Raw genomic sequence first — 25,747 nt, forward strand, 5'->3', positions numbered from 1 at the left:
TTCTGTCTCTCTGGAGAGAAACAGACTAATATAAGTACACCGAACATTTTAAGAGGAATTTTCAGTGAATTCTCAATACCTGCATTGCTATCGGGACCGACTCAGGCACACTGTATTCTCCAAAGACAGCTTCGACACTATCTCCCCTTCCACAAGTCTTCCGCAATGCGACGTTGCCACTTCTCCCCAAGGTGTGGAACATGTACCTACTCCTCTGAATCTGACTGCTTTGACCAATGTCATGACAATGACTCTAACAGTTCCGGGCTTAGCTTACTTCTGCTTTCTGCTCTTGAGACCCTAGAGGGTCTCAGGAGTAGGGAAGCCTCCTGAGAAAGAACAGAAAGTAATTTGCATGGGAACCTCTACTATTAGACCAACAAATCCAGTTAATGAGCTTTTAACCCACTGAGTATTTTAAGTCCTGAGCTACCATATAGGAAGTCCAGTTGGTTCTGCTGGAGAGAGAGGTCATATGAAGAAGCACCAAAGCACCGTCTTGGATGTGCAGCCCAATCAAGTCTTCAGAGAAGTCCTGCACCCATCCCACCTGAGTGTCCCAAATGAGAGATCCGAGGATGGTACAGCTGAGCCAAGTCACCCCACAGACACTTGAGAGAAAATACTCAATGGGTGTTTTAAACCACTAAGTTTAGAGGTAGTTTGTTATAATGGCAACAGATAACTGAAACAAGAACAGACAAGCATAGAAAAAATTCTGAGAATTTGTGAGAATTAAGACAGTCATGAGAGAAGAGCTAAAATAAAATGATAACGCAATACATATAAACACGAAGTTTAAAAACTGAGAAGACAAGATATGCCGAAATTAGGTAAGAAAATAGTATGTGTCCAATACAATGAATAACTAGCTAGCTGGTATATGTTATCATGTTCTGTCTCTTAAGAGGATACTTGGTCCTGCAAAACAAAATGGCAAGAACTATTTGGGAATGAGAGACATTTCCCTCCTGAGGTCACACAATGAAGCTTTACAGCTACTTCCAGCAATGTCACCATGTCCTGAAGGAAAAGCCTGGTATCATTATAATTACATTTTAACTACACCCTCTGAATTACACTTTAAGGTGTAGTGAGACATCTTTCTAAAATAAAAATAAAAGCAAATTATATTGACATGTCTTCCCTTTGCCAGTAATAGCTGAATGGGTAAACAAATAGCCTAGAGAAATGAACACAGCTAGCTTCATGTTACTCCGTGACCCTTTGGGGTTCCGCATCTGGCCGAAATTTTTATGTACTTCTGTTGAAATTCCCAAACACTAAGGGAAAAAAATAATTAAAACTAAAAAAATACCCCGTAATTTGGAGGTAGATGAGAAAGTTGGTTGTAAGTGACATTTTAAAAAGTGACCTTTTTTAAACTCAGGATGAATATTGATCCTCATGAATGAACATATTTAAAACAGAAACGTTTTCTTCTGCTAAAAACAGGGCAAGTCCCAGCACACGCATTTCATACTCTCTTCTGGAGATGAATGGGGAATAAATGCTTCTATGAAATGCCTAAAACCTTGACAAATCTCTAAGGGTCCATATGGTAAAGAGGAGCTGCTCAACAACATCAACAAGGGCCCTTCTTTTCCATTCACAACACTGTGGAGATCCCCCCACTGATTCAGAAGGGAAAACTCAGTATTTGTTGCATATATAAATTAGAAAATAGAGCATTATTTCAGTTAGTCAGAACCTATGGAAATATATATAGTATATATTTATCTCTAACTGCCTATGATGATACAGAGAAATGTGTCACCTAATAATGTTAAGAATAAGTTGGGGACCAAGATCCCAGAAAATAAAAAGAGTTCCTACTATCCTAAGTTTTTAAAAATGTATATCAAAACAATTGGACCTAGAGCACAAGTATAGAGAAGATGGATGGGAGGTTCCAGAAATAGATGGAAAAACAAAACAAGACAAAACAAAAACACAAAGCTTTACTCCTGGATGAGGGTCCAGTAGCTGGAACAGATAGTGTAGATTCCTAGTTAGCTCATATTTTATATGATTGTTCTCAATAAAGTGAAGGGTAAGAAATGAAAAAGCCAGCACAAGATGAAACAAGTTTCGTGGACTATTTTCATCTGAAAATCTCTTTGAGGAGTAACTCTTTGTGTCAGCCTGGCCCAGGAGATTCAGGCTAGGTGCATCTTCGGTGGAGATGTCTATTCTTGAACCATGAACTGAGAACCAGAAGAAAGTTCGTGTCCATTTCCTGTTCTTCTCTAGTCCTTCTTAATTTTGTTTTATTTTGTTGTCTTTTCCAATTAAATAGAAATAGTATGAGGCTAGATTACCTTTTTTACAGAACCCTGGTCTTTATCTTTGGTTCCTAAGAAATGTTATGGCAAAACTGTTTATTACACAAAAACATTTAGGAAACTTCTGTTGAATTTTTGAAGTTCAAGCTCAACCCAGGGGGCAAGTTTTAAGAGGGTAGAAATAACACCTCTACTTCACAGAACTTTAGCAAATGATTATTCTCTGTTTATCTCTCCGTGGTTTCTTCTCGGCAAACTTTTAGACAGAATAGGCTCAATTTTTTTTTCTTTTTTTTTCTTCCTGCTTTAGTCAATTGTAGGTTCTAAATTTAAAGCTCAAGTTGCATTTTTATTTTTTGAGCTTTGCATTCATTTTAGCTTTGGAAGTATATATATATATTTAGCTACTGCCAGTTTACTCCTTGGTAGGATTGGTAGCTAAGTCAACTTTTCTCTTAACATTCTATGAATTTTCTCTTATAGAACACAGATTCATCTAGATAGAATTAAACACTTTCCCATCACTTAAATAAAGGGGAAATCTCTTACTAAATTTCTTTGGAAAGAAGGAAAGACAAAGAAAAAGCACACTTGGGAAATAATCTGAAACTATAATATTAATGAGAAAAACTCTAACATTTTCTAAAGCTGCACCATGTATGAGGCACATAACAGGTGCTTACTTCTACCTGATCATTCAAAAGTATAAAGTTACTTATAAACTATAAAGTTACGGAAGAGTGTAAAACCTTAAAACGCTGCGGATTTTCTAAGTGTTATAGAAATCTGTGAATAATTCATTGCTTGAAGAGAATATTAAAGTGAGGATTTTTGTGGTATTCACATCTGTCTACTGTTTATATAGCTGTATGTTTCTGTTCAGTCTTACGGTTGACTGAACACTGTTGTTTGTCCATTACTTTCCTTTACTTCCATTTTCTTGTTAGCCTTTTTCTATGTCTGCCAAGTCCTTTACATTTTGCTGAAATTCTGGTCATTAATATTTGTGATGTCTAGAGAAATAGCCCACCGTTTGCTCTTAAACTTCAACTCTATTATTTCTTTCACCATTTCATTGATTTTTTTTCCCTTCATCAACTGAGTCGTAAAAGAAGACATGGTTGGAAAATAAAGAGAGGACAGAAAAGAGATACAGAAGGATGTCCTCTGAATGCCAGATTATTATATAATGATGGGAAGAATGGGTGGGGTGGGTAGCTATCATGTATTTATCATTTAGTTTAGACTTCGGAACATTTGTTGATTTAATGTTTATGCAGACTTTAAGAGACAGTAGAGTGCAGTGGTTTTCAAACCTCATTTTGGAGCCTCATTGCCTAATTATAAATTCTGGCTTTTTATATTTGCTGGATATATGACCTTAAGCAAGTCACTTAACTGCTTTATGTCTTATCACTAAAATCACGGTGATAATAACAGCTACAATAGAGAGTTTTTGTAAATATTAAATGAGTTAATATACCACACTTAGAGTAATACTTGGATCATAGTAATCATTCAATGAAAGTTCAGCTTATTATTATGCTTCCCATTCTCACATGGAGAAATTGAGGCTCACAGAAGTTCAACTTAGTTGCTTAAGCAATTGACCACAGCAAACAAGAGGTAGAGTCAGTATCTGAACTCAGGTCTGTTTGACTCCAAAGCTACCAGTTAAACGTCTCCACTGTCAATGACAATGTCAAATACTCTAAACCCCATGGTTGAATGATTGTTGAGTCAGCAGTGCCCCCAACCTAACAGCTAAAATTCTAATCCTGGCAAGAGTTTTAAGAACCAGCTACGTACACTCAGAAGAGGATCAAAAATAGGGATTCAGCCCGAACTAGAAAAGAAACCATTCTCTCAGCTAAAGCTGCCTAAGGGCTGCTTTCTTTGTTTTATTTTGGTTTTTGTCTGTTTTGCAAGTTAGGAGAAACTGAGAGTTTACATTTAAATCTCATTAAATATCATTTATAGTCTGTTAAAGTTGTGTTTAGCGATAGGTAGTTCTTATCCCTTAGTATGCGTTAAACAATTCTTACATTATCTTTTATTGATGTTTCACATAAAGTTCTAATTACCCCTCCAGGTCGTATAATATTTTAGACTGAATGGAACCTCCTGAACTACTGCAATCATGATTTTGGCAGCCAGACTGGGCCAACTACTGCCCTAGAAAGGCTTATTCCAATATGCGTGTGCTACTCGTTTCACTGAAAAAGTCAACATCCTAAATTGACCATTTTATAACATTCACATGTAAACCCAAACTCTCAGTATTTCCCCCTAAACCACTTCTGCAGTTTCCCCCATAACAATACTAAAGAGCAACTTCGTTCTTCCAGTTGCTCAAGGCAAAAACCTTGGTGGCCATCCTTGATTATTGATTTTCTCTCCCAGCCACATCCGGTCTGTCAGCCAATCCTACTGGCTTTACTGTCAAAATATATTCAGAACGTGACCACTTCTCACCACCCCTTGTGGTTCAAGTCCTAATTGTCTCATGACCAGATTACTTCAAGAGCTCCCTCGCCAGTCTCTGCCTTTTCCTACTCAGTCCCTCCTTCAGTTCCTCCTCTGCCCAAGACCTCCAAGGGCTTCCTTCTCACTCAGGGTGAAGTCAGGGCCTTGCGATGACCCAGGGGCACTACATCATCTGCCATCTAATACTTTTCTCACCTCGTTTTCTGCTTCTCCCTTCCTGCAGTCCATCCAGCCAACCTGACCTCTTCTCTGTCTTGGAACAAGCCAGCAGGCTCTTGTCCCAGGGGTTCTCCTCTTTCTCTTCCTTCTGCCTAGAATATTCTTCCCCTAGAAAGTCAGATGTCTACAGGTCTTTACTCAAAAGTCACTCTCTCAACGAGGCCCTCCTGGGCCTCACTATCTAAAATTTCAACCCAGGGAATTCCCTGGCGGTCCACTGGTTAGGACTCTACGCTCTCATTGCCAAGGGCCTGGGTTCAAACCCTAGTCAGGGAACTAAGATCCCGCAAGCCATGTGGCGCAGCCCAAAAATAAAAATTAAACAATTAAAAATTTGAAAAAATAAAATTTCAACCCAATGTCTCCACTCTCAATGCTTGTTATTGTCTCCTCCCTGCAACACTTTTTCTTCTTAGACTTAGTCTCTGTCGCTACCTAACATAACATTTTTTACTTACTCATCTTATTTATTGTCTGTCTCCCTGACAGCTTATAAATTCCATGAAGACAGGGATTTTTTTTTTCCTGTCTTTCATTCACTGCTGTTTCCCTAATGCTGGTCACATAATAGGCACTCAACGCACTTTTGGTAAATGTTGCTGAAGTTCATTCAGGCACAGTTGAAATTATAAGCTTTTGACATAAAAGGATAGCTAAAACGTTTTCTATTTATAAACTTGTGAGTTATTCAGCCAGTCCTAATTAATAGTTCTGAAATCAATTTTAATTATTTGACAACATGATAAACCAAGCTGAGGTATTTATATTTTCTGTTTATCCCACTTTCTGGAACATTTGATAGCAGCTTTCTACCACAAAAACATTTTTAGATTAAAATTACTTTGCCCCCTATGGTTATCTGTGGGCACTGGTAACAAATTGTTTGCTAGCGCTAAGTGAGCCAGTGCTGATTGGCCATTGGGAACTCTAACAAACTTTAAATTTCAGCAGAATGCCCAGACACTGTTAATTCTGCAGAAGAAACCAGGTATTCTGAAGGTCAAAGATCCCCAGGTAATTTGGCTTTCTTGATGTTCTTGATAACAACTTTATAACATAGTTCACATTTTTAAGATGCATGCCATCCAGATAGGGAGATTGCTTTTGAAAATGAATGCATATTGAAAGTGTTCTCTACTGAGCACACCTGTGTACTATATAGTGCTTTGTTTTAGAAAAAGAAAGTGTGTTACCAAGCTCTAGAAATGATCAACTAAAATTGGTGGTTTGGTAGCAACTTTCCCTCTGATTTGACTACCAACATTATCAAGCTCCACAATAACTCAAAGACTTCAATTTTACTCTACACCTTTGCTTATAAGACAGAATAAGGATAATATGATCAGACTTATACTTTCAAACCTCATCTGTACTGATATTTCTACTGATCAGCATTGTCATTTGATACTTGACTTGTACTGTCCTAACCTCTAAAGCGCTTGGAAGCTACATTATAGCTAGGATTAAGGTCCTTAAAATTGTATTAATTTAGAAGAGAATAGTCCAGGATTTTAGAATACATTTAGAAGTTATATTTATTTCTCCAAATAAAAGCTTTTACCTTGAACTGGTTAAAGATTGCAACAGTATTTAGATTATTTTTCCTATTAAAAGTACTTTTCTCTCAAGTGATATCAAAGAGTGGTATAAAATTTTACTTCTCATGTTGGTTGCTATATGTCTGTGTGGTAGTTAGTAAAATACTTAATATCAAAACCAACAGATCAGTCATCCAAAATTATGTTGACTTTCTTTTTCAATCTAATGGCTGCTTGACTTAAATGAACTCACTAGATCCTCTTAGCATATAAACATGTACCTTTATCCATAAGAAAATGTTAGTGTTTTAAACATCATTTTGTGGATCCCAGTAAAATACTATGATTTGCTTTACATCAACTACATGTAGATTTTTCTGTAATAAGATAAAAGAGTAGAAACTTATTCAAGGTGGTGTAGAGTCTGGCTTTAGAGCTACATTGGCTGGATGCTAATCCCAGTTCTGCCCCTGAACACCTGGGAATTCTGGGACACGTTACTTGACTTTGTGTCTATTTCCTAATCTGTACAACAGGACTAGTAATGCCACCTAACTCCACAGGGTCACGGTGAGGCTCAATTAATTGAATATATGTCAAATTTTTAGAACAGTGCTTGGCCCATTTTAGTTTTCGATAATGTTAGCTATTAATATAACTATTACATAAATTGCTTTGGTCTCCAGCCCACAGGTGGCTTCCACCTCATATACCTTGCTAATGAGTGTGAGGATATATATTCAGGCACAGGGCCGGTGGTGAACAAGATTTCATTCCTCACAGTAGAGCCTGCCACCCTGGCAGGTTCATTTAGAGTCTGTTATGGGTTCCTATACTAACTTAATGTTATTCTTTTTTTTTAACTGTTTATTTTTTTAATGACAAAAGCTAACCTTTATTGAGCACTTACTATGTGCCCGGCTCTGTGTAAAGAACTAAGAATTTTTTCATCAGATACAAGTATTATTCAGATCTTACAAATGAGGTAACCAAAGTTTAGAGAGTTTAAATGACTTGCCCAGGGTCCCTTGGCTATTAAATAACAGAGCCAAGAACTCAAACCCAGATCTAACTTTAAAACCCTATTTCTTAACAATTTTGCTTTACTTCCTCTCTGAGAGATAGAGTTCTGGGTTGACCATTGCTACCATCACACAGGTCCCTGAGGAAGTAGAATGTATTTATAAAGGACTGAAAGAAAAGAATGGTCATTTAAAAACCCTTTTTTCTCTCTCTTGTTCAAATTACATCATTTCTATTGATCTACCTTAAAGTTTACTGACTCTTTGCTTAATGTTATTCTGAATTATATAAATAATTCAATTAAATGGTCTCTCTCTAAAGATAAAAGGGAAAAGTTTGGGCTGACAATAAAGCAAATAAATGTCTATGAACTCCATTTCTAACCAACTTCATTGTTTTCATAATATTGGACAATTTTCATTTTCACATTGGAATAATTAGACATATGAAAGCTCAGATTAAAGTTTCTACACTTGGATATAAATTATATGTAGTTTGTTTTTAAACAAGAGGAAATGGACTGCTAAGGGGAAGGAGGTTTGTATAGACTTTTCTGTTTTATTTATTGTTATGGTTGCAGTTCATAACTGGCAATGCTTTAGGGTAAAATATTATTGTCTTTTTACAGAGATTCTCAAAGATGCGAATCATCTGTTTGGGACTGCTCCTTTTCAGCCTGACCCTGGCAGCACCAGTAAGCATTTACAGATTCAGTTATGCATCCTATAATCTCTTGCTCTCTTCATCTATTTTTCTTTTAAGCAATGTCTTTTTAAATTAGTAGCACTTACCTAGTTCAGTTACAATAAAGTACCACACAAAGAGGACGCATCCAACACTTGACACAAATGTCTGTCACCAAGGAAGCCCTCAACGAACATGTGAGAAGAATTACAAGATGTCTACATGTTGCCTCTGGAGAAACACCAGTAAAAATATTTTTGAGAAAAACCAATAGCCAGGCACAGTGTTTCAATCAGCTAATGCTACTGAGTAAATATACCCAAATTATAACCTGTCAAAAGAATTTCTCAATATTTTACCAAAAACTGAGAGAATTTGACTTGAACGCTCCACGACTAAGCAACTGGACTTTCTAACTACACGATGACATGAAGGGACCAGACCTTTTCTGTAATTCTTGCAACACTCCAACACTGTGAGATCCTGCTAGCGATCTTGTCTTCACCAGCGAGGCTAAAGATGGGAAGAAGTCCCCCTCAGCTTAACCCAAATCCAGCTCCAATTTCCTTTTGTGTCTTTTTTTGCCTCTGATTCACCCAGATGAGTGCTCAGGGTGTGACTAAGTCATCTTGTGAAAATGCTGAGTGTTACAGATATTTTCTGCAAAGGAGTCACACTGCTAATTAGATAGTGTCTGAAAAACATCCTAACTTCTCAGAGTAACCTTTTCAGTTGGAAAAGCGTGGAAGCAAGCGGTCATTCTGTTGTCAGAAGAACTTACACATAGGTCCCAAGCGAGTGGGCAACGAACTGGGAAATGCACTGACGAGCATGAGCTATGCCAACCGGCGAGGAGCGCAGAAGCTGAGGAAAGCGTGTCCCCTCTCAGCACACGTGCTCTAACGGTCCTCTGGGGGACGTGCTGCTTGAAACAGACATCTGCCAGGCCCAATGCACACCACTGACATTGCTCGATCGGGGCCACAGAGGCACGGGCTCAGGCACGAGGAGTATGGCGTGGGCCCCGCTGACCCAGCTCATCCCACCAGCCGAGGACAAGCCTGTTTTGAGCGCCACATTCCAAAGAACAGCTGCAGTGGCATCTCCGACCATCTTCCAGTAAATGTGCTGTGTCAACACCAGCCCAGTGACCACCGGTCAAGAGAGGATGCCAGTCTTCTTCACCCGAGGGAAACAATGCCGTCTCCATTTCAGGGTCACGTTCAAGGGCAGGAGAGCTGCCAAGTGGGTGTGGGGGGTGGTGGGCAGGGAAGGACGGGGGCAGATTTCAAATGAAAGAGGTTCGGCAAGGACACAGAGACAAATTTGGAATTATGAATGGCTAAATGCCATGTTTTCTTTCAGATATGGATTCTATTTGAGTAATTATCTAAAGTACTTAATTACAGATTGGTGGTATCAGAAATTAGTATGTACTAAGCCACTTACATATGTTCTGGAATCATAATCAAACTTCAAACTCTAGGGGAGGAGAAGGTTTTCCTCAACCCCCTTTGGGTCCCTGGCTGGGTTTGAAAATTCAACTGACAAAGACAGATTAACAGGAGAAGAGCACACAAATTGTATTAAAGCTTTACATGTACATGAAAGCCTTCACAAGAGAATGAGGGCCCAAAGAAGTGACCTGAGCAGGAAGCTTTTGTACCTTTTAGACAAAGAAACAATACATTTGTGAAGAGTTGACAAGATAAAGGGGCTAGGGGAAGTCCAACTAGGACTAGGGAGTCCTTCTCTTCCTTAACTAGGAAGATTAGGGTTAGTTTAACAAGATTTGTTTGCAGATTCTTCTGTGCCATCTCTGGACTGATAAGAGTTCGTCTCTAGTAAAAGGAGAATTTACTTCCTGCCTTTAGGCAGAAAAGGGGAAGGTTTTTCCACATGTTCTACTTCTTAATTGCCTTCAGCTCAAAATAATTTTTATGTCAAAAAGACATATTTAAGGGTAACATTCTTGTTTCCTTAAAAAACAAAATTTTAAGTGCAAGAATATAAAAGATGATTGTTGGGCCATGCAATTCAATTAATATTCATTGATATGCAATTAGACTATAAAGCCTTTGTTATGTTACCTTGTTGTAAGTTCATTATTTATTATCGTGAACTATATTAAACATACCATCAAGTAGGTTTTTAATACATGTTGTGTGTGTGTTCTGTAAGAAAATACCGAATACCCCAAACTGTCATTTCTTTCTTTTGCTTAATATCTACCCATCTCGTTTTTTATATTTTCTCTTTCCTATACCCCCATTTCCAGAACTATTTTAACTGTTTTGATATTTCTGAGGAGTGATGCAATGCTCTAAATTTATATGCACAAGATCACACAAGAACCGACATCAGCAGAGGGCAATAAAGGGTAGAATTACAAAATATGCAGTTAGGGGAGAAAAATTATTGTGGAATTGAAAAGAAGTAATTTTCTTGGTTTTGATGTTAGGTAAAATACTGGATTTTTAATAGTGGAAGTAATGGAAAGCTTAATGGTTTATAGTGTCATTCTGTATCTCACATTCTATAAAATACAACCTTTCCAAATGTCATTTTCCCTTTCCCTGAAAGAAAAAGCTGCCCTGGTACCTGGCAACAATGAAGTCCCATCCTCAGGTGTTTTCCTTCCCCTTAGGTGCAGGGCTATGGTTTCACTCTTGCTGGACCAGCAGGTCATCTTAACTCGAAGAGCAATGACTGAACTTATACAATCAATGCACATACAATCCACATCACTCAACTCTGATTTGGGTTCACTGATACTAAACACTCCCAGTGTGCCAGGGAAAACTTGTTCAGTGGATACCAGTGACATCCAAGCTTTTTCACCTGGAGTGCCACCCCTCCCAACTCGGCTGTTCTCCCGCACTTGAACATGGTTCCGTAGTGGAGCCGGCACTGTCTCCCTCTGGGGGAGGAAGGTCGGCATTCTCCTTCAATACAGAAACAAATGTGATGCGTGTGCCCATCTTCTATGAGTCAGAATGATTTTCCACATTGAATAATACACCCCAGTGAGAGAAAAAAGAAAGGAAACATTCACTGTTTGAAGAAATGAAAGAAAGAAGTGTTTAGTGAAGTTTTATTTCTTATTTCCTTTCAGACATTGCAACCACAGGCTGAGAAAATGAAGCAGGACTCTGTGGAAGAACAGAGGGTAAACAGAATTATTCTTCTCAAATACACCCCTTCCAACTCTGTAAAGAGAAAAGTCAATAAGAGGAAATTTTTAACTGTCAAAATATTCTTGTGTACCTAGAATGGAAATGGAAAACCATACAACGTAATTTTGGCACTTTAATTCACACAATGTGTGATAGAAAAGAGAAAAGCCTTCTGAATGGGAATTCTTTCTCTTCAATGATTTCTTCCTTCAGAGGGATGAGTAAAAATTCTGGGATATTGTTATTAGCAAACAATATTTTCCCACACGTGTACATGAGAACAGAGAGATAAATGAGGGAGAAAACAAAGGGAAGCGAGTTAACAAGTCTTCATGGGGGAATTCTGTGTACATGGAGTTAGTTTTCCATATGCAAGCAGAAAGTTAAATAAGTACCTTCAGCTTTTCGTGTCACCAAATTGCAACTTACTTCTGCCTACCACGGTTTCTCCTTGCAGTCTCAGAAAATTCTGTTCTAAAAACTAACAATCTTCCGTTCTCTATCTCAGCTGAAAATTGCAAAGGCAAAAACCACACGCTTAAGAGCCTGAATGTTCCTGCTGTGAGTTTTGCCAATTTGACATCAGCATGAATACTGTAAAATCTGCCTTTCTCCTCATCCCCCGCCTCCTCCTACCTGAAAATATTTCCAAGTGCTCCATTTCCATTGAAATTTGGTAATAAAATCGATACACCCTGGGGGAGAGAACAGTTTGACAGTCATCCTCAGGGAAGACAGACTTAGAGATAGAAAAGAAAGGAACAAACTGCTCTCTTGAGGAGCTGGCTGACACATGCCGTCCTGTGGTTATCAGATGTACTACCACTTGTTAGATGCAGAAATAGACTTGACCCAAGTTAAAAATACCTTGTACTATCAGAAAGAGAGCCAGAAAACTTCTTAGTAAGAGATAAACCCACCTTAATATAATGTTGTGGGTTTTTTTGGTTTTTTTCTTTTAATTTTATTTATTTATTTATTTATTTATGGCTGTGTTAGGTCTTTGTTTCTGTGCAAGGGCTTCCTCTAGTTGCGGCGAGCGGGGGCCACTCTTCATCGCAGTGCACGGGCCTCTCACTATCGCGGCCTCTCTTGTTGCGGAGCACAGGCTCCAGACGTGCAGGCTCAGTAGTTGTGGCTCACGGGCCCAGTTGCTCCACGGCACGTGGGATCTTCCCAGACCAGGGCTCGAACCCGTGTCCCCTGCATTGGCAGGCAGATTCTCAACCACTGCGCCACCAGGGAAGCCCAATGTTCTGTTTTTGTAGATAATGTACAAGGGCCACCATGAGAAACATGGGTATTATGTTTTTAAGTATGTTTATACCTCGTCTGGGAGGAAAAATCAAACTGATGTGAAGGTAAGCAGAATCCTAGTGATTTTATCATGAGCCAAACTCTGGACAAACATTACGAGAAACTGTAGGGAAGACAAAGTTGACTTTTGCCTTCTCTGGGGTGTCTGTCTATGGCTGGTGCCTTTATCTTTTTCCCCTGGTCCCAGGCTCCTGGAGCGTCTCTGCTACGGAACTCTGTGTCCCAGTGTCTTCCTGACACAGATGGGCTACCGCATGCCCTGGCCCAAACCCTGCCCTGCTTCAGGACCTGCCACAGCAGATGCGGTACTGGTGGATACTGGACACCCATTGAGTTTTTCATGTTATTGCTTCTGAATAAAGTTTGATCCTTTGTAAGGAGGTTTTCTGGACATATTCTACCATATGCTCTAATGGGGCAGGGGGGAATGGATTAGAAAGAAATCATTTTGGCCTAAAAAGTGGCACATTTTAGTGTCCCTTAAATTCATTCCACAGATGATGCCATCTGTGTCAGGATGCTTGGAAGAGAAAGAATAAGGGCATTGTCACTGGAATAAAACAATAATTCTTTTCACTCAGTCGTTTCTTGCAGATTCACTGGCCACAGAGCTAGAAGCAGTTTAAAATGCCATCAGCAAAAGGACTATTTACTTTCTTCAAATCTGGCTTCATTCCCCATGAAAGTAGTAGTTTCCCTTCAGAATGGTATTCTGTTCTGCTCAATATTCTTTATACGCATCTCGAAGACTTAGCACCTCTAAGGCTAGCTGCCTTTTAAACTTATTGGTTGTAACAAATACATGCTGAGAGCTTCCTATTGTGCAAGATATTATGAGAGATTAAATGATTGAGAAAACTTAACACTTTCTCTACAGGATTTTAGAGTTAGAAAAGAAACAAAAGGTGCTTACAAAGATTATTATAACCCGAGACAGAATGTGCAAAGTGCTATGTGAGTGGTACCCAAAAAATCATGCTTTAGGGCTTGGAGTAGAAAAGATTAGTTCCTAGTGTGGGGTTCAGGGAAAGCTACATAATGGAAATAATTGAACTGGACCTTGGAGGATGAGTAGGATTTGAGCAAACATTTGTGTGGGAGAGACTGTTCTCCATGAAAAGAATAATATGAGCTAAGGCATGGAGACAGGACAGCAGTTCAGCCAACTGATGCGTTGACTGTACAACCATCATACAATCAACAGTGCCATAGGAAGTCACTTAACATAAGCAGTGCAAAAATGATTGACCATCACGCGTCACAATTTAAAAGTTGTTTCATGTTTCATTTATAAAAGAACTCTTCAGTCTTTAAAGACGTGTACACAATTCATTAGTATACACGTTACTGTTTTAAAAGCAGTAAAAGCACCAAATATAAAACAAAACTTCCCACTTCAGAACAGGGAGGGGAAAAAAATTAAGAAGGGATCATTATAATGCACCTGTTTAACTCAAAAGTGTATATTAGCAGTGAGCAAATGAACTTAGTTGCAAAGGAAAATACAAATGTCTGTGTAAAAATTTCCCAGATGTAATGTCTTAAAATAGGTCAAATGTTTAAATACTTTTTATTCAGAAATAATTCACTATAAAGTTTTTTTCTATTATACTTTTCCTCATGAGAAAACCTTATCTATTTTCAGAATATATCTGCCAATATAAAAGATTAGTGAATAATGATAACTCCCCCAAATAAGTCATTTCAAATTATATCTTAGAAATAGTACACTTTGGAACTTTTGTATACTGCATATGAGCCAGCTTTGTAAGAATAGAGGGCACTTCTGTAAACCATTTTTATCTTGAGGTTCAAGTGTGAGCTGAGTCAACAATTCCCCACAGCTTCCAACATTAATAAGATTTATGTATAAAAGCAGGCAGTCTTCCAAGCAGAACAGTACTCCTATTTGAGGATGGATCTGAACATAGTGACCTAATAAGAGCCATATGCACGTGTCAATCTGGAGAAGAGAAAGCACCCAGTGAATATGGAGAAAACCTCGACTTTCCTGGAAGGGTTTTATACGAACGAGGAAATAACCTTAAGGATTGCTGCATCAGGAAAAAAAGGGATACTAGTTCCTAGCTGCAGGTTTAAAAAAACTTGAAAAAATTAGAATATCCATAAATGAAAAGAAACAAGAAATTAGCTCATAAAATGTTCAAGGATGTTCAAGCTGACCATAGGTCATAGAAACTGGGAAGGACGTGGGCTGGGAGGCTGTGACACCCAACTCTGTCTCTAACTGGATGTTGCTTCTTGAGCTTAGGTTCTATATCCCATCGACATCAACACGTCTAGTATTAAAGTTAGCTTTTTCTCTTGTCTTCATTTCTGCATGTCAACGTTCTAGTTATTAAGCCTTCTTCTATTTGGGCACCAGCAGATGATTTTTCTTTGTGGCGTTTTTCTTTGGCAGAATCCTAATCCAAGCGATTATACCTCACTCCCGGACAATCCAGCACCCTCCTGACTGTCCTTTCTTACCGCAATTCCTCCTAAACCTCTGATTTTTATTTTGTTAATCTCTTGGTCATGCACTTTCACTAGCTCTTCATCCCTTGCCAAATAAAACCAGATTCTTATGCCTGGAGTCCCAGGTTCTACAAAGCTCTGCCCCTCTGTCTGTGCAGACCCTGACTGAATACCAGGTCTCTGTCACACCACCTCACACCCACCCTCCATACCCCTGCAGGACTGCTGTCTCTGCCATTCAATAAATCATCAGCTATTGCTTAGAACATGTAGCGCCCAGCCCAACTTCTTACATGTCCCAGTTCCTCAATAAATAGCTCTTATTTTGATCTCATGTTACCCGCCAGTTCAAAGGTCTACGTAGTGGTGTTGTAAATTTCAGCTCACCCTACAAGTCTGAGGTGGAGGGAAAGTATGGTATTTATTCTGTCTATAATTGTTCTGTTGCTCAAGAGCTCCTACCCGTGGGCTAACAAAAGGGTAGGGAGCGTGCAGAAATTAATTTAAATTCAACCTGTTTAAACTTAAGGGTATCTAATCATGGAAATAGTTCTTTAAGGAAGCCCTTCAGTCCCTTTTGGATAAAAATGCTCAGATTCTCCTTCTCCCCCTAAGATGGCGTGCACGCATGTGAGGGAGTTGGGGGTGGCTTACGCCATCCAGCATATACCATATACCATATGCACACACACGGCTCAAGCCACAGTGGAGAGGAGGACGTGGGATCCTCGGACATGGACGGGACAATGTCGCTCGACCCCTTGTGTACTGCTTGCCCTGCTGGTACCCTAAGGTGAAGTCACTGGTTACAATAGCTTAGGACCAAACAGTACAGCCTCGGGGCAGTGGTGATTCAGGCTCTCCGGGCTCTCACGGACAATGTAGACCCCTCTTTGTTCGCATATGACCCACATTTGTTCCTCGTATATATGCTCCATCTACTTTGCTCCTTCTAGAGCCACCTCACTCCCTCTGGAAAGCTCCTAACCATTCTCAGATGCTTCCATATCTAGCCTGTGCCACAGAGAAACAGTGAGTGGTGTGGGCAAAATCAATCTCAGCCGCTCTTTCTTCTTGACCACATTGTTCAAGCTTCTTGCACCTTGGCTGTACCTCGAGTTGGTAAGGTGCAGCCTATGAAGAAGCATTTTACAGACCTTTCCCCCCCAAAAAAGGACAAATTGAGATACAAGCATAAACACTCTACTCTTCTCCACTTTCTCTTTTTCATCCCATTATTCTCTCAGGGACTTTTCTCATCCGGACCTCATTACTTAAACTTAGGATCCAGAAGAGTGGTTCTCAAAAGGTAGTCACAGACCAGCAGCACCGGCATCAGCTGGGAACTTGTCACAAATGCAGATTCCAGAGCCCCACCCCAAGCCTACGGAATCAGAAACTCTGGCCGTTGGGTCCAACAGTCTTTGTTTTAGTAAGCCTTCCAAATAGTTACGAGAAATGCTAAATTTGAGAACTATTGACCCAGACTGTCAAATCTGGTATATTACATGACAAAAGAGGGAGAAAAATAAAATTAATGAATCCTTTTTCAGACAAAAGCTAGGGTGGCCAACACCTGCTGCAAAATATTTTGTTTGGGTGTCAGAACCTAGATTCTTCTATTTGTATATTTTTTGTTGAGAAAAAAGAGAAGAGGAAAAGATTTATACCTTTGAAGACCAGGGCAAAAGCAAAGAGAGAGAATGGGGGTTGGGGGGAGGGAGAGAGAGCGAGAGAGAGAATGAGAGCAAGAAAAATCATGTTTGAAAGATGAACTTCATTTGACTTGCAATGTGTCACTAGTCATAAGATGAGGACCACACTCTGTCCTCTTCAAAGTCAGGTCCTCCTTTAAAATCAGGCCCTAATCTATATTTCCAAACTTGCTTCTCCTATTTGCATTCTCTTCTTTATTATTCTCTTTAGGATTTCTCTACTCCAGCCTTATAATTTTATTCATATTATCTTTCAAATGTTTCCTGTTTCCAAACATTTGAATATGCCACTTACTCTTAAGATAGTCTCACCATTTTCCTTCCATGTATTTGAATCTTACCCACTCTTCAAGCCTTGCTCATTCTTCTTTTTCCGTGAAACCTGCTTTGGCCATTCCAGAATTATCTCTACCAACAAATCTCTATTGAGTTAAAAGACTCTTTTTATTAAGTATCTGGCGGGGTTTTAAAATTTATTATTATTGCCTAAGAATTATTAAATTTTAAAAGTTTAACATAAAATAACCACTTTATGTTGAAAATTACACTTCAGCAGGAAGAAAAAAACAAAGACAATATTGCTCTTCCCCATTCTGGCAAGAGAAGAAATCAAGAGCCAGCACCTAAAGAAAACATTGTCCAAGAAAAAGAGAAAGACTTGTCCCTCCCTGGAACCAATGAAAATAACAAAAGCACTAAATCCCAAAGTCTTCTGGAAAATAGACAGACAATGAAGAAAGACTACAGGATTAGTAACAAAGAAAATGCCCACAATGACCTGAAGATGTTCATTTCTCCTGAATCGACCGGGAATCACGGGACTGAGGATGGAGACAATGCTATTAGCAAACTACATGACCAAGAAGAATCTGGCAAAGCTCTCATCAGAAATAACATGCACCACATAATGGAGCCAGGGGCTGTGATTGAACTCTTGAGGGAAGAGATCAAAGAGAACAAACTCCGGAATGTTTTAAGCAAAGTTCCAGCAGGTGCCAATTATGCTAAAGCCCCCTCAAAAATTAAGAAGAATCATCACAGAGATTCGCACGCCCAGAATATTCCAGTAAAAAGCAAAAGTACCCACCGTATCCAACACAACATGGACTATCTAAAACAGCTCCCCAAAGTCAAAAAGGTCTCCAGTGATTTTGAAGGCAGTGGTTATCCAGACCTTCAAGGGCGGGAGGACAATGATCTCTCTCCTTTCAGTGGAGATGGTCCACCTTTTAAAGACATTTCTGGTAAAGGAGATGCTATTCGTCCTGACCGAGAAGGTGCAGATATTCAAACAGAGTTTTCCAGCCCGAGTGAAGCTGGGACCATTAATCCTGATGCAAGAGGACCAGGTTATAATGAGATCCCAGAGAAAGAAGGGAATGGTGGAAATACCATTGGAACCAGGGATGAAACAGCCCAAAAGGCAAATGCTGCTGATGTAAGCCTAGTGGAGGGCAGCAACAACATTATAGGTAGCACCAATTTTAAGAAACTCCCTGGAAAAGAAGGAAGCAGAGTGGATGGCGGCAGCCAAAATGCTCATCAAGGGAAAATAGAGTTTCATTACCCTCACGCACCCACAGAAGACAAAAGAAAAGATGGCAGTAGTGATGGAGCTGAAAGTATTAATGAAATTCCGAAAAATGGCAAAGGTAGTAGTAGAAAAGACACAGAACATTCTAATAGGAATCAAGCAACCTCAAATGAAAAACAAAGATTTCCTAGTAAGGGCAAAGGTCAGGGCCAGTTCATTCCTTCTCGTGGTCTTGATAATGAAATTAAAAATGAAATAGGTTCCCATAATGGTCCCAATAATGAAGGGACCATAATAACACACAGCAGGAAAAATTATTATGTGCCCCATAATTCTATGCAGAACAAGGGTGTGTCACAAAGCAAAGGTTCCTGGGGTTACAGAAAGCCCCATTCCAATAGGAGGTTTCGCCCCCCTAAAAAGCATGACAGTAGTGAATCATCTGACAGTGGCAGTTCCAGTGAGAGCGATGGTGACTAGAAATTCCCAGCAGGATAAAGATTTGAATACTTAGTCAACTGTGACTTAACAGTATAAAGGGGAGCGACCTGATAGATCAGATGGACAGAGCCAGGAATTGAATAAGCCAAGAAACCCATCCTCCTGGGGAGAACTGTTGCTATTTTAACGGTCACAGTATGAAATCCTATTCAAAGTTATGATGCTTTTTTAAGGAAAAAAAATCATTAAGGATTCATGGAATAGGTAACATTTGAATAGATATCATTTAAAAATAGGTTGTGAGTGTCACAAAACCCTTCCTTTGTTGTTTGCTCTGTAGATGTGAAAAACAATCTCTCTCATACAATAATCTGTAATTAAATGATCTATAAGGAAGTCTGTTGTCTGTGGTGCTTCATTTCAGACGCAACAAGAATAGTTCTGCCTCTGGCAAAGGCAGTGCTATGAAATTAATCCACTGGGTAAAGCTTGAGAGCCTCCCTACATCCCACTCTGCTCAAGCCAGTAGTTCCTTTTGCTTCTGCTCTAATAAAGATATCCTGCTTCATGTCCTTCTATGCTCTTTCCTCTGTTGCACGTTTATAACTTCTAGTAAAGCAAATTTTATTTCCTGGAGCAACTCTCCAGGTTATCACTTTTCTCAGTTCTACCTCCTTCTAGACAAAGAGGTGAATGGGGTGGAGGGAGGGCAACAGGGAGAATTTGAGAAGGAGAAGCACAAATGCAAAACCAAGACAAAAACTTACTTCGGCAGATATTACTCATTGGCTGATTCCAAATCATCTCAGCCCTATTTCTTTTTTCTGACTTTTAGCGTAGATGCTTTTCCAGCTAATAGCCTTGTGACACCATTCTGGAAATTAACCCTAAGTCTCCTGGTCAGAAAGAGGAGCGGAGTTCTGGAAGGCTTTTTGTCTTCTTGGTAAGAGAGTGTATACAGTTAGTACCACCCGTCCTTTTTTTCTTACCCTATTCTTCTTTGCTTAACATCAACATGATGCCTGGAGGTGCAGCAGCCATTTTGTGACCATGAAGGAAGGGCGTGAGATAATATGAAAAAATATATATATGTGTGTGTGTGTGTGTGTATATACACACACACACACACACACACACACACACACACACACATATATATATTTGTTCCCAGTTCCTGGCACAGAACTCCTAAAACCCTTGTAAGTTCCTAAGTGATAAAAACACTAGGAGTACCTTTTGTTCTAATATTTGGTCTTTGACCCCAGTTCCTGACACAGAGTTCCTAAATCCCTTTGGATTTCCTGGGTGATAGCAGTTTCTTTTGTTCTAATGAGGTGACTCTGAATGGGCACCAGAAAGACCCAGCCATGATTAGAAGCTTGAAATTTTCAACCCTACCCCCTATTCTGCAGAGAGGGCAGAGGGGCTGGAAATGGAGTTTATAGTTGATTATGCCTATGTGATGAAACTTCCATAAAAATCCCCAAAATGTGGAGTTCAGAAAGCGTCCAGGTTGTGTGAACACATCATAGGAGAATAGCTCACCCAGAGGGGCATGAAAGCTCTGCATCCCTTCCCACAGAACTTGCCTTACACATCTCTTCCATCTAGATGTTCATCTGTATCTTTTATCATATCACTTTACAATAAACTGGTAAACAGTAATAAACTGTTTTCCTCAGTTCTGTGAGCCACTCTAGCAAATTAATGGAACCCAAGGAGGGGGTATTGGGAACCTCCAATCAACAGGCAATAGGTTGGAAGCACAAGTGACAACATGGACTTGCCATTGGCATCTGAAGTGGGGGAGGGAGGCAGTCTTGTAGGACTGAGCCCCTAATCTGTGGGATCGGACACTATCTCTGGGTAGATAGTGTCAGAACTGAGTTAAATTTGGGGACACCCAGCTAGGGTCACAGACATACTTGGTGTGGGGAAAAAGACCCCACACATCTGGTGTCAGAAGTGTGAATGTGATAGCAGTGTGAGAGTAAAAGAGATAGGAGGAGTGTAGGTTTTCTAACACAAAAGGACAGAAGAATCACAGAGATGTCTCTCAACCAGCCCCATCAGCTTCTTTCCTTCAACAATTCTCGATTTGTTAAGCAACTGTTCTTTTGGTGGTTATTGATAGCTGAGTTGAATTCCTAATGAATACACCTCTCCATTTTTGACATTCTTCTCAAGGAGAAGGGCTAAGAGAAGAAGAAAGAGAGAGAGATAGGGAATACAGTAATCAAGGTGCATATTATTTCTCTTGTCTCTTTGAGACGAAAGTTCCCGAATAGAAATCATGACTGGCACTTTCTGTACAGCACCTTAATTACCGAGTTGAATAATCTATATAACACAAACGAATACAAGTCAATGTCAATACAACATTACGGTGCTTTCAAAAAATCTAAACTCCCACATTGGGTAGATAGAAGGTACATTTTTTTTTTTTTTTTTTTTTACTAAATAAAAGCTGTAGTGTAAGCTATGGAATAAATCAGTTACACTCAAATCATAATGGCTAACATGTGCCATGCTCTGTTAAATCCTCTAATCTGCACAGCCACCCTATTACACAAGTAGTATTATTATCCCCATTTACAGATGAGAAAACTGAGGCATAGAACTGTTAGAAAATGATCCAACTAGTAAGCTAGGATTTGTATCCAGGCAGTCAAGCTCCAGTGTCTCTGCTCTTAAACACTCACTGTACTACCATATGTATGTCACACAGACAGATAGACATAATACATAATATACATTATATATATGAATGTATGTATATATAGACATACACATGGAGAGTGTATGTATATATTTATGCACATATATGAATATCTAAGCATATATATGTATGTGTATATATATATATATATATATATATATATATATATATATATACACATACATATATATCTCTAAAGAGAGAGAGAACCTGAAAGAAATGCTTCTTAGAACCTGCACACAAGGAATACATTTTCCCCCTCAGTTCTTCTCCATCTTCTGGGTATAACAGAAACCAGTATCAATAGAAAGACTTAACATATCACCTAATAAATTAGTCACAATCAGAATTCCCGAATAAACTATCCTTAGTACAGGTACTTTGCTTTTTTCTAATAAAAGACAGTTTTGGTGCACACACACACACGCACACATACAACTGAAGGCAATTAATGAAGTGAAGAAAACTATATTAGCATTTAAATTGCAGATTAATGAATTGAAATCAACCTGCTAGTTATATCTAGATTGTATCAGACCTTTACATGTGAATGGTCTGATCACATGAAACACACTTGCTGTTGTAAAGACAAAAAAATGAGCTGATAGAGAAAAACTAATGTTTTCTTTGGGTGATTATAGGTGGGACCTTCCAAAGATTGTCTGTCCTAGTCTGCTACCTAGTGTGGAAACTGTACATTTCAATTCTCTGGTCAGATTTTGTTTCCTCCTTCCAAGCCTCAGTGTTCATGCATATTTATTCAAAACACTGACAACGTTTGATTTGCTTCATCCATTTAAGGGAAACTCTAAATGTTTCAATATCCATGATACATTGCTAAGGGATGATGCAGACATGGAGGGGTGAGTCCCAAACAGAAGGACCAGAGATCCGGAAGCACAGCCTGCAGTCAGATAGTGGGTCTGTGCTTCATCCAAACCCAGGTTTCAGCCACCAAGCTTCACCAGCTTCACTTTTATTTATTTATTTATTTTTAAGTAAACATAGATTTCCAAAATAGGGCAGAAAATTTCAGCCTCACTAAGCTGCCTTGCATGCAATTACTGAAATGGGCACAGTCTGCCACCTTGTGCCCAAAAAGAAAAGATCACACCAGGCTATGGAATTTATTTCTGCATCTGCTACTCTCTCCAACCTCACTGTTTTAGATTTCTCAGCTTGTAAATATCTACCTTGATATTGTAGCCCTAATTAAACTGTTCTTGGCAACTCCAGCCAGTCAAGATACCTGATCCTGTTCGATATAACATTCAGGTCAGTTGAAGAACATTTACTGAATGATCACATTTTACAAAACTACATGGGGATCAGAAGAAAAGAGATGTTCCTGGCTCTTATTAAGACTGTAATTTAGTCAAGAAGAAAGGGATAGAAAAGATACAAGGCAGACTGTGGTAAGTTCAATAATAGAAACATAAAGTGATTATAGGAGTTCTGAGGAAAGAGATGAACTCTAGCTGAAGGAAAGAGCAAAGATTAGTAAAATCCATTTTCCTTGAGGTATTACACATGCAGAAGGGCTGCTGACAGTAAGCTCTAACGGGCAAATGAGGGCTTGATAGTCGATGACTTTAAATTATACTATATATATTTTAGAGCTTAAGAAAGACGGGGTAGGGGGAGTTGGAAGGCAGAAGACTGGATGTAGGGACAACCAAAGGGCAACTGCTATAATCCATAAGAAACAACCTTGTCTCCTCACTCAGTCTTTTTTTTTTAATAAATTTATTTACTTATTTTTATTTATTTATTTTTGGCTGTGTTGGGTCCTCGTTGCTGCACACGGGCTTTTTCTAGTTGCAGCAAGCGGGGGCTACTCTTCATTGCAGTGTGTGGGCTTCTCATCGCAAGGGCTTCTCTTGTTGCAGAGCACAGGCTCTAGGCTCACAAGCTTCAGTACTTGTGGCACGCGAGCTCAGTAGTTGCGGATGGCTGGCTCTAGAGTGCAGGCTCAGTAGTTGTGGGGCACGGGCTTAGTTGCTCCACAGCATGTAGGATCTTCCCAGACCAGGGCTCGAACCCATGTCCCCTGAATTGGCAGACAGATTCTTAATCACTGTGCCACCAGGGAAGTCCCTCTCACTCAGTCTTATTAGGACCTATTTTCAACCAAGTAGACACTCAAGATGCATTAGTTTTTAAGACACTATGAAGCCTGCGTTTCAAAAACAACTTCAGGGGGAGCTTCAAGATGGCAGAGGAGTAAGATGTGGAGATCACCTTCCTCCCCAAAAATACATCAGAAATACATCTACATGTGGAACAACTCCTACAGAACACCTACTGAACGCTGGCAGAAGACCTCAGACCTCCCGAAAGGCAAGAAACTCCCCACGTACCCGGGTAGGGCAAAAGAAAAAAGAAAAAGCAGACACAAAAGAATAGGGACGGGACCTGCACCAGTGGGAGGGAGCCGTGAAGGAGGAAAGGTTTCCACACACTAGGAGCCCATTTGCGGGCGGAGACTGCGGGTGGCGGAGGGGGGAGCTTCGGAGCCACGGAGGAGAGCGCGGCCACAGGGGTGTGGAGGGCAAAGCGGAGAGGTTCCCGCACGGAGGATCGGCGCCGAGCAGCACTCAGCAGCCCGAGAGGCTTGTCTGCTCACCCGCTGGGGCAGGCGGGGCTGGGAGCCGACGCTCCGGCTCCGGTCGGATCGCAGGGAGAGGACTGGGGTTGGCGGCGTGAACACAGCCTGAAGGGGCTAGTGCGCCACGGCGAGCCGGGAGGGGGTCCGGGAAAAGTCTGCAGCTGCCGAAGAGGCAAGAGACTTTTTCTTACCTCTTTGTTTCCTGGTGCGTGAGGAGAGGGGATTCAGAGCGCCGCCTAAACGAGCTCCAGAGACGGGCACGAGCCGCGGCCATCAGCGTGGACCCCAGAGACGGGCATGAGACGCTAAGGCTGCTGCTGCCGCCACTGAGAAGCCTGTGTGCGAGCACAGGTCACTCTCCACACCGCCCCTCCTGGGAGCCGGTGCAGACTGCCACTGCCAGGGTTCCGTGATCCGGGGACAACTTCCCCGGGAGAACACACAGCGCGCCTCGGGCTGCTGCAACGTCACGACGCCTCTGACGCCACAGGCTCGCCCCGCCTCCTCCGTACCCCTCCCTCCCTCCCCCCGCCTGAGTGAGCCAGAGCCCCCGAAGCAGCTGCTCCTTTAACCCCGTCCTGTCTGAGTGAAGAACAGACGCCCTCAGGCGACCTACACGCAGAGGCGGGTCCAAATCCAAAGCTGAACCCCGGGAGCTGTGCGAACAAAGAAGAGAAAGGGAAATCTCTCCCAGCAGCCTCAGGAGCAGCGGATTAAATCTCCACAGTCAACGTGATGTACCCTGCATCTGTGGAATACCTGAATAGACAACAAATCATCCCAAATTCAGGAAGTGGACATTGGGAACAACGATATATATTTTTTTTTCCCTTTTTCTCTTTTTCTGAGTGTGTATGTGTATGCTTCTGTGTGTGATTTTGTCTGTATAGCTTTACTTTAGCATTTGTCCTAGGGTTCTGTCTTTCCTTTTTTTTTTTTTTTTTTTACTATAGTTTTTAGTGCTTGTTATTGGTGGATTTGTTTTTTGGTTTGGTTGCTCTCTTCTTTCTTTCTTTCTTTCTTTTTTTTTAATAACTTGAAAAAGAATTTTTAATAATTATTTCTTATTTTAATAACTTTTTTATTTTATTTTATTTTATTTTATCTTCTACTTTCTTTCTTTTATTTCTCCCTTTTATTCTGAGCCGTGTGGATGACAGGCTCTTGGTGCTCCAGCCAGGTGTCAGGGCTGTGCCTCTGAGGTGGGAGAGCCAACTTCAGGACACTGGTCCACCAGAGACCTCCCAGCTCCACGTAATACCAAATGGCAAAAATCTCCCAGAGATCTCCATCTCAACCCCAAGACCCAGCTCCACTCAACAACCAGCAAGGTACAGTGCTGGACATCCTATGCCAAACAACTAGCAAGACAGGAATACAACCACACCCATTAGCAGAGAGGCTGCCTAAAATCATAATAAGGCCACAGACACCCCAAAACACACCACCAGACGTGGACCTGCCCACCAGAAAGACAAGATACAGCCTCATCCACCAGAACACAGGCACTAGTCCCCTCCACC

General features: G+C 40.4%; 1 protein-coding gene and 1 long non-coding RNA gene across 6 annotated transcripts in view; one reads left to right on the plus strand and one right to left on the minus strand.

Moving 5' to 3' along the window:
* Positions 1-24,637, minus strand: part of LOC130708253 (uncharacterized) — an 82,869-nt gene extending 58,232 nt beyond the window's left edge. For all 3 annotated transcript variants that reach the window (XR_009008397.1, XR_009008395.1, XR_009008396.1), the window contains exon 1: positions 24,416-24,637. This is a non-coding gene — a long non-coding RNA (uncharacterized LOC130708253). The remainder of the gene's footprint in view (positions 1-24,415) is intronic.
* MEPE (matrix extracellular phosphoglycoprotein) lies at positions 8,193-18,936 on the plus strand. Of its 3 annotated transcripts, none has more exons than XM_057547037.1 (4): positions 8,193-8,246; positions 11,352-11,405; positions 12,681-12,773; positions 17,476-18,936. In XM_057547037.1, exons 1-4 carry the CDS (start codon positions 8,193-8,195, stop codon positions 18,934-18,936), a joined length of 1,662 nt encoding a protein of 553 aa, XP_057403020.1. The 3 variants fall into 3 exon arrangements, with proteins under 3 accessions (XP_057403020.1, XP_007184181.2, XP_057403021.1); XM_007184119.2 differs by having other exon boundaries at positions 17,479-18,936; XM_057547038.1 differs by lacking the exon at positions 12,681-12,773.
* Positions 24,638-25,747: the final 1,110 nt, after the last annotated feature.

The sequence above is a fragment of the Balaenoptera acutorostrata genome, chromosome 5, assembly GCF_949987535.1.
Source record: "Balaenoptera acutorostrata chromosome 5, mBalAcu1.1, whole genome shotgun sequence".
Taxonomy (NCBI): Eukaryota; Metazoa; Chordata; class Mammalia; order Artiodactyla; family Balaenopteridae; genus Balaenoptera; species Balaenoptera acutorostrata.